Source organism: Chrysochloris asiatica, unplaced genomic scaffold (assembly GCF_000296735.1).
Source record: "Chrysochloris asiatica unplaced genomic scaffold, ChrAsi1.0 scaffold00022, whole genome shotgun sequence".
Lineage (NCBI taxonomy): Eukaryota > Metazoa > Chordata > Mammalia > Afrosoricida > Chrysochloridae > Chrysochloris > Chrysochloris asiatica.
Window position 1 is genome coordinate 24,354,440 of NW_006408540.1, and position 9,630 is coordinate 24,364,069.

Here is a 9,630-nt window from a genome sequence, read left to right on the forward strand (position 1 = left end):
CATCTCAGTGAATGCAATCCCTTCCCTGCCACAACAGTTATCCAGCTTCCTCCCTGTGGTTCCTAGTTCCATCCCACCCTCCTTCCCATTCCTTTCAATATTGTCCTTAAGTAGATGTTGCTCTTTTGAATGATTGGCCATTCCATGGTGAGCACACCTCATTAGAGTACACTTGTTTTAAGTATGACACAATACATTGACAAGTATGCTTACTGCAGCGGCATATAGCACACTTTTTGGATTCTTAGATCACTGTTTGGAGTTGTAGTGTGGCGCTGTAGGACAAGCACTTGACCAAAAGGTCAGTTTGAACCCTAAGGTTCAAACTCACCAGCCACTTCCTGGAAACCCTATACAGGGTTGCTGTGAGTCAGAACCAACTCAACAGCACTTAACAACAACAATATCACTTTATACAAGGGAAAATTTAAAAAATTATGCGATAAAATCATAGCAACCTTATTAAACAAAAATGTAAAAATGTGAGACTAGTTTCTTGATATCCTCCATCTAGGTCTATATTCTTCTGAAAGTGGTAATTCCATCTTTTTAAACAACCCTTCCCTAAAGAATTCTTCATTTTTTTAATTTACACCACATCAAAAGGACAGTTTTGGCATCCTCCAAGGACTCAGTGTGTTCCCTTTCAATGTTCTTTGAGTTTGGGGATCAAAAAGGGCTAAGTTCAGGACTGAAAGGGTGTATATAGGATAAGGATTTCCAACGAAATGTAGGACAAGCCTTGCTACTATCCTCTTATAAAGAATGAGCAGGCGCATTGTTGTAATATCCGTGGGCCCAGGTTTTTCTTCACCACTGTAATTTTCCATCTCCTTAAAACTTTATAGTAAGCCCTCATGATCACACTGTGTCCTCTGGAAAAAAATCTATCAAGATATCATCCATTTGTGGTCCCAAAAAGCAGTCACCATAACCTTACTGTCCAGCAGAAACCCTACATAAGCCACTTGTTTTTTTAAGGCACCCTAACGAGGATAAGACAAGTATAGTGTTACTAAGAGAACTTGTTTGCAGCCATCCACTGATTTCAGAGACATGTTTAAGCATGTTTTGTTTGGAATAATCCTGCACAAGTATGAATTGGAACAGTAGTAGCAATGATTTTTGACTTAGCCCTGTGTATTGAGTCTTAACTTTCGTTCTTCCCTGAGTATCTTGTTTTATCCTTGTCTGTTTTCCTGGTCTAATACACCCACCTTGCTTCTGTGCATGCAATTGATTGTTTGGTTTGTCTTCATGCTGCTTCTGTCTTCTGCTTATACTGTATTCATCTGTAAAGACTTCAGCCAAGTCTCCTTCCTACCTTAAGTCATCTCATAGTGGAAAGAGTCCAGGTATTTACGAATTTGTACACACACACACAGTGAACTATTGTTGAGTGCTGTGGAGTCGGTTAGGATTCATAGCAATCCTGTGTAGGGTTTCCAAGGACCAGCTGGTGGGTTTGAACTGCTGACCTTGTTGTTTGTAGTCCAGTGCCGATCCTACAGTGCCACACCAGGAATCGACACTGAACTAGAACACCTTTTATTGATAGTCTCAAGCTATCTGAAACCATTGCTCTCCTGTCAGTGCTAGTTCATGAGTCAGTAGTTATGTGGCATCAGCAGGGTAACTAATCTTCCTTGTCTTGTCAGCTCTTTACACGTGAACCTGAGGGCAAATTAGAAATGACTTTGGCAACTCGGAAGGGTGTGAGTTAGAAGGGCAAAGAAAGTGTCTACAGATTGAGGATATCCTGACTCCAGATGATGTACCAATCCAAATTATTTCCATGAGTGCATTGAAATCAGAATTCTCACAATTATATGCTACTTCTGTGTTTCTTAATAAATCTATTTCTTATTGAATCTTTCCTCATGTTCTGCTACTACCTTTGTATTCAAAATAAGATGAACTGGGATCCTTTTAGGGTGGGACAGGGAAATTGTAGGAGTACTTCTGGATAGTAAGTTAATTCTCTTGAGATTCTAATTGTTTTGAGAATTTTCGTTTAATATTATTATGTCTTGATTTTCCTCTGATTTTTTTTCTTATGAGTTATTAAGATGGTCTACATGTGATATAAAATGTAAGTTACCAGCAACAATCTAGTACTTAATTTTATTAATGTGTACTATAGAGCTGGTAGCAGAGTGGTTACGAGTGGGGCTGCTAACCTCAAGGTCAGCAGTTCGAAACTACCAGCTGTTCTGTGGGAGAAAGAAAAGGCTTTCTGCTCCCTTAAAAATGTACAGCCTCAGGAACCCTGTACAGACTCGCTATGAGCCGGGACCGACTCTGTGGCACGCCACCACCACCACCACCAAAGAGCTAGCCTTACTTTGAAATACACAGGGTCCAGGAGCCCTAGCGTGGTGCTGCGGGTTAATGTGCTCGACTGCAAAGTTAATTTGAACTGCAAAGTAGATGGTTCCAGCTTACCAGCTGCTCCTCAGAAACCCCATACAGGGTCACTGTGAGTCGGAACTGACTCAAAGGCACATAACAACAATAAGTGCCATAGCATTGCATAAGATAGTGTAAGATAATAAATAGAGTTGCTCTAACCTCTTCTGACTTTTTCAATGTTAGACGATACTTTAATCACTCAAAATTGAGTAGAAAACTATGGTGTGTGTTTGTGAGGATTGTGATGAGTCCTGGTACCATCATTACACTTTCCTGTGCTGATTTTAAATAGAAACCTGACTTTCCTTGGTCTTTATATCTTCATTGATAGAATTGTAACCCTTAGGATTTTTTTCCAACCTGAGCTTTCTTGTATTCTGACACGATACGACATTGAACGCTGTCATTTTTTGCTTTAGGACCCAGATGAAGTGGTACCAGTTGGCCAAAGACGAGCGTGGTGCTGGTGCATGTGCTTTGGACTAGCATTTATGCTTGCAGGTGTCATTCTGGGAGGAGCGTACCTTTACAAATACTTTGCTCTTCAAGTAAGTGGAGAAGTTTTAAGTACTATTCTAAGTACTGTTTCATGAACATTTCAGACAGTCTCTAAAAGCAGATTAACATTATTTGAAATGCTGCTGACTAAAGGGTATATATTGTTGTTTGTTATCTAGAAAATTGACTAACCTTCATTTTTCTACCATAATTAATACCTAGGAGGTCTAGTTTTATTAATTAACAGTTGAATGAATAAGAGGGGGCTTTAGTAAGTTTGTGGCAGATGGAATGAAAAGGTAGTGAACTTTTTTTCAGTGAACCGTTCGCTTCGTACATCAATCACCAGTCTTGATTGTCAGCCTGGGCTCCCACATTTGTCTGTTCTCTTGGGCCCAGAGAACACTGGCAACTTGTCCCTCGGCCTTTTTCCCACTCACGGTTTCTTCTAAAGAACCTGTGACTTTAGCGGTGAAAGTGGAGTAACTTGGGGCAAAAGTTGTTTGAGGTTTAATAGCAATCCCAAGACATAGATTTTTTTATTAGCTTTTGTTTTCTGGCCTATTTCTCTCGATAACTAGATTATATTTAAATATTTTAAAGAATTTTGACGCATTCTGCTAGAGGATGTGTACCTCTCGGACCTCACATTATCTTTGTCAAGATAAGTACTTTATTCTCCCTGAGTGTAAGATAATAAATATTTACGTAAAAAAAATGCATGCAATTATTAGATCACACCAGCCACAGGAAATAGCCTTAGATTCACCCATTAAAATGTAGTCATCTTTTAATGAAATATTTTATAAGAAATAAATATGTAATGTAGAAAAACCTCATCTGGAATTCCACTGTGCAGAGGTAACATTTGTGTCTTAATGCTAAATTCTAGTCTTTATATACTTTTTAAAAAATAACAAAAATGAGACCATACTACGAAGATTTTCTGATATTTTCCACTTAAGTGATGTTTTTTGTGTGTGGTAACAAGCACATACATATATATATATAAACAAGCTGAATGACATTTATGTTCACCATGTTGTGCAACTATAACAACTTGTTTGTTTCCAGATTTTTCCATCATCCTTAAAAGAAACTCCACCCAAAACCCACTGCCATCGAGTCGATTGTGACTTGTATCAACACAGTAGAACTGTCGTAGGCGGTTTCCCAGACTGCAAGTCTTTAATGATACAGGCAGCCTCATTTTTGTCTTGAAGGTGGATGGTGGGTTTGAAACACCCAGTGCTTAATCCACAGCGCCACCAGGACTCCTCCAATAGAAACGTAGTGTCCTTCCATAGTAACTCTCTCCTTGCTCTGATCGCTGTGTACTGTCTGATTGAAAAAAATGGATGGTACATTGGTCCTTTTGTGTCCCGCTTACTTCGCTCAGAATTAACAATTTTAAGGAGAAATCAAAGCGGTGTACATGCTGTTAGAGATTTCAAAAAAACTATCCCTGTTGTGACTAATGGAAGAGAACATTTATCTATTCTTTTTCCCCCTCAGGAAAACATTATTAGGTTCTTGAAAGTCTTTTATTAAAGAAATGCCTACAGGTAGAAGGATGCTTATGTATTTCTTCAGATTTACTTGTCACCAGATGGATAATTGCTTTTATATTCTATACTTGTCAGCCATAAAAAGTAGAAAGACAGACATTCAGCTTCTTTTGTCTTTCTTCTGAAACGGTTTTTTACAATACTTCAAAATCTGGTCTTAAAGAATGTGTTAACTCCGTAATTAAACTGTCTGTCTTGTCATCTGAAAGTAAGAGTTTGCAAGCAAAATGCTATTTAGATAGAGGTAACAGCTTAAGTAATACTTAGATTTAAAAACCTGCCTCCCACTGAATGGCTGAAATAGTGTTTAAACTCTTTGTAGCCGGATGACGTGTACTACTGTGGAATAAAATACATCAAAGATGATGTCATCTTAAATGAAGCTTCTCCCGATGTCCCAGCTGCTCGCTACCAAACCATTGAGGAAAACATTAAGATCTTTGAAGAAGAAGAGGTGGAATTCATCAGTGTGCCTGTACCAGAGTTTGCTGATAGCGATCCTGCCAACATTGTTCATGATTTCAACAAGGTGAGTCAGGTGTCCAGGCCGTGAAAAGAATGCATTTTTTCACTTTAATTTCTGTATTTGCTAGTTTAATAATACTTTATTTAAATGGAGTTGGATGTTTTCCAGCAAGATAAACTGGCAACAGTTAATTGGCTTCATTTTGATTATCTAAAGCCAATCCAGTGAACAAACCTAGGCTGCTCCCAATCTGATCAACCCTTGCCTTGTCTACGTGGTGGTTCCTCCTTTGCTTGTATAAATGACTGTTATTTCTTATATGCTCCTTCATTTTGTACACAGAAGAGTTTATTTGTTTCCATATTAGTTTTGCATCATTTTAATCTATTTGACTTCTCCTTTATACTTCCCTCCAGTTTTTGAACATTTTTATATAACGCAGAAAAGTTGAAGTAACAATATACAGTGAATATCCCTCAATGTCTTCTTCCTGGATTCAGAATGTTCCCATATTTGCCTCATTGCGTTTTCTCTCATCTATCACCTCATCCCTAAATACTCCAGCCAAGATTTCTTAAGAATGAGTATGTTAAGTTTTCTACATAATTACAATATCATTCCACAGCTGAGAAAATTAACATAACATAATAATTTCACACTTGGTTCATACTGTGTTTTCCCAATTGTACCAAGAATTTTGTTTTCAAAACCAGATTTGGAAGTATACATATTGTATCTGGTTCTTATGTCTCTACAAGTTTGTCATTTTGAATATTGAAACATACCCCAGTGCTTTGCATATGTTTTGTACATCTGGTGAATAACTGTAAATCTGTTTTTTATGCCTATTTCAAGTGTTTTAACTTTTTAAAATTTGGAGAAACAGTTGACAAGTAGAGCTTATAAAAATAATCTGTATAACTAATTTTGAAATATTCTGCCAGAAGATATATGGTAGTAACAAGCTCTTTTTCTATATTTTTAAAGTCAGTGTCATATTAGTAGATAACACTTCAAAATATATACTTTATGCAAAGCAAATAGGAAATAATAAGACTAACATGTATTGAATTCCTAAAAATCTAAACATTTACATGGTTAAACTCATTTTAATCCTTGAGACGGATCCTAAGACAGTCATTCTCAGCTGAATTTTTCATCTGAACCACAGAACATAGAAAGTTACTGAAGTGACTGTTTTCTTAATTCTCCAATACTGGTAGTACCTAGACTATTACGCAGTCCTGGACTGCAAAGTCGGTTTGAACTGCAAGGTTGACAGTTCAGGCTCACCAACCGCTCCTTAGAAACACTATACAGGTTCACTATGGGTGGAACCAATTTGACGGCACTTAATGACAACTACAACAACAGTACTATTATAGAAGCATAGAAGGGAAGTTAGTTATTATATAGCCTGTGGGTACTTGCCTTAGAAGATATTAGGAAGGATTGCTGTCATTTATTACAGAAACAGGACTCCTGTTGTGTTGAACCACGAACCCAAGGCCAGCAGTTCAAATCCACCAGCCATAAAACCCTATGCAGGGTTGCTGTCAGTCAGAAAAAACAATTGGCCATCATAGCAAGGACATGTTTCTCTAATGTTGCTGTTAAATGCCATCGAGTTGGTTCGGACTCATAGCAACCCTGTGTAGGGATTGGAGGATCAGCTGGTGAGTTTGAACCAGTGGCCTTGCTCAAATTGGTCTTGAGCTCCTGTGCTAATTCTTCAGTGCCACACCAGGGCTCCGTGATTGTCAATTCCTAATACCAATCATTTTTCCTCTACCTTTTCTAATTACTTCCATCTCTATCCTACCAAATTCTTGGTTTGTTGATTTATACATCCTAAAGTCTGCCCATTTTAGTGGTACAAATTATTCTTAATGATCTAGTTGCTGCCTGTATTAGAAATATCAGTCTTAACTGAATATATCTTTTTCTTCCCAGAAACTCACGGCCTATTTAGATCTTAACCTGGATAAGTGCTATGTGATCCCTCTGAACACTTCAATTGTTATGCCCCCCAGAAATCTATTGGAATTACTCATCAATATCAAGGTATAAACATGTTTACTTATTTTCATTTGATGCTGCATTAGTGTCTTGAAATTCTCAGTTGAGAAATGCAGCTTAAGAATTTTACAAAGAGGAACTGAAACTTGGAATCTAATGAGTCATTCTTTGTGGTTTTTGCCTTAGAGATTTTTTTAATGTTTCATATCTTAAAATTTTAAGAGACTATGGACACACATTGACACATTGATTGATAAGCAGGAGTTAGTTGGCAAAAGTTTTCTTAACAAGTTCTTAAGAAGTCTCGAATTCCTCTAATGGGCTTGAGAGTAAATGTTAGACTTTTAAGCCTTAAGGTCTACTGCCTTATGGCTCTCAACACTCCAGCCACGGACAATCTGGAAAGGGGGGGTGGGCGGCATGACTGTGCTTCAGTCGAACTAGAAGAACAGACGGTGGCCAGTAGTTAGGCAACTTCTGTAATAAATGATCATTTCTAAGAGTTCTGTTTGTTTTCCCTATCTGCTCAATGTCTCTTTTGAGATATTTACACAACGCATTCTTTCCCAAATGTAGGCTGGAACCTATTTGCCTCAGTCCTATCTGATTCATGAGCATATGGTTATCACTGATCGCATTGAAAATATTGATCACCTGGGTTTGTTTATTTATCGACTGTGCCATGACAAGGAAACTTACAAACTGCAACGCAGAGACACTATTAAAGGTAATACTGGTAATGTTTAAGTGTTGATAGACAAGTTCATTGTTTCACTTCATTGTATTTTTGTTAAGTGCAGTCGAGTCAGTTCTGATTCACAGGGACCCTGTGTAGGATATGTGAGGAGTGGCTGTTGGGTTTGAACCGCCAACCTTGCAGTTCAAACTGACCTTTCAGTCCAGAGTCCAGTGCCACACCAGCATACATACAAATAAATCCACCCATTTTGGATTACAGTTGTGAGTTTTGACAAAATATACATAGTCATATAATCCCTACCAGTCAAGGTATAGGACATTTCTAATACCTTCAAATTCATAATCACGATTGTAAGTGCAAGCAATCCCAGGTTACAAACAAGATCCATTCCTAACTGTGTCTTTAAAAACTTGTAGGCCAGTTGGACCAGGTGCATTGGTTCTTATTGAGGATTCCTTAGTGCAAGGAAGACACCCCTGGTGGTGCGGTGGGTTAGGCATTGGACTTGTAACCACAAGGTCAGAGATTCAAGCCCACCAGCCACTCTGTGAGAGAAAGATAAGACTGTATGCTCCTGTAAAGGTTTACAGTCTTGTTCACAGTGAGTTGTACCTGACAGTGGTGGGTAGGTTAGTGCAAGAAAAGGCTCAAAGGTGTGGGACTTCCTATAATCTGTATGATATTATTATAAAGGAGCTCTGGTAGCATAGTGGTTACGAATCAGGCTGCTAATCTCAAGGTCAGCAGTTCGAAACTACCAGCCGTTTTCATGGGAGAAAGAAAAGGCTTTCTGCTCCCGTAAAGATTTACAGCCTCAGAAACCCTGTGTTAGGGTCACTATGAGTCAGAACCAACTCCACAGTACTTAACAACAACAACAAGGTCTATTAAGATGTTTATGAAACAAATGAAAAATTTCTCCAGTGTAAAATATTCAAAACATAGAAGTTCATAGGATATGGAATATATTGTAGTAATTAAGGATTAATGTGAATATTTATCACTAGAGAGCCAAAAATGAAAAGCGTTTCCCTCTCAAACAGGTATTCAGAAACGTGAAGCTGGCAACTGTGTTGCAATTCGGCACTTTGAAAACAAATTTGCGGTGGAAACTTTAATTTGCTCTTGAACAATCAAGAAAACCAGTACCGAGAAGAATTAAATACAGCCACATAACCCCATCCTTTGTATTTTGTGCAGTGATTATTTTTTAAAAAATCTTCTTTCATGTAAGTAGCAAACAGGGCTCATAATCTTTTCATCTCATTCATTCAATTAAAACCATTACCTTTTAAAAATCTTCTTTTCTTTCTAAGTGTGGTGTCTTTTATATTTGCATTGGTAATTATATGAAACCATAGAAAATATAGTACATTTCACCATAGATCTTAGGTCTTAAGAATTAAACTTTCTTTTAAATCATTTCTTCAGATTTTTGTTTTGATTATGCATCTTGGAGAGAAGGGTTATCTAAAGTATAATCATATTTGTCTATTCATACCTAACAATGGACCACAGTGACTGAATTGTAGTTGCTAGCTGCCCTCCTACCTAGTATGTTAGTTCATTTGAGCACAGCATTTTCATTTTCCTCTTTAATGTTCAGTATTTTCAGTGTCATATTTAACTCTTTAGCTTATGATTTCCAACTTGATGTTTTAATATCCCTGGCACTTACTGTAATAATATTTTAGAAAATGTTTGAAATTTAAAAACTAGTTTGTGTTACTAATTTGTATAACTCATATCTGTGCAATGGAATATAAATACCACAAAGTTGTTTGACTAAAGGACTGTGTGTTGTTTTTCCCATATTATAAAACCAAAGACTAATTTTATTCTTTTCCAAGCGTATCTATGTAACGGAAGAAACTACTTTTTAATAGAATTTAGTTCTCTTATATACTAAGTAAAATCAAAGATTTTCTTTTAAATAAAAGTGGGTCTTTTTTAGTATAAACCAGATT

General features: G+C 37.3%; 1 protein-coding gene across 1 annotated transcript in view; it reads left to right on the forward strand.

The window, feature by feature from the left end:
• Positions 1 to 9,614, forward strand: part of ITM2B (integral membrane protein 2B) — a 29,503-nt gene extending 19,889 nt beyond the window's left edge. Inside the window, exons 2-6 of the mRNA XM_006837639.1 lie at positions 2,832 to 2,960; positions 4,801 to 5,007; positions 6,898 to 7,008; positions 7,540 to 7,690; positions 8,707 to 9,614. Coding sequence (XP_006837702.1) covers positions 2,832 to 2,960; positions 4,801 to 5,007; positions 6,898 to 7,008; positions 7,540 to 7,690; positions 8,707 to 8,792 — 684 coding nt within the window. The 3' untranslated portion in view covers positions 8,793 to 9,614. The remainder of the gene's footprint in view (positions 1 to 2,831; positions 2,961 to 4,800; positions 5,008 to 6,897; positions 7,009 to 7,539; positions 7,691 to 8,706) is intronic.
• Positions 9,615 to 9,630: the final 16 nt, after the last annotated feature.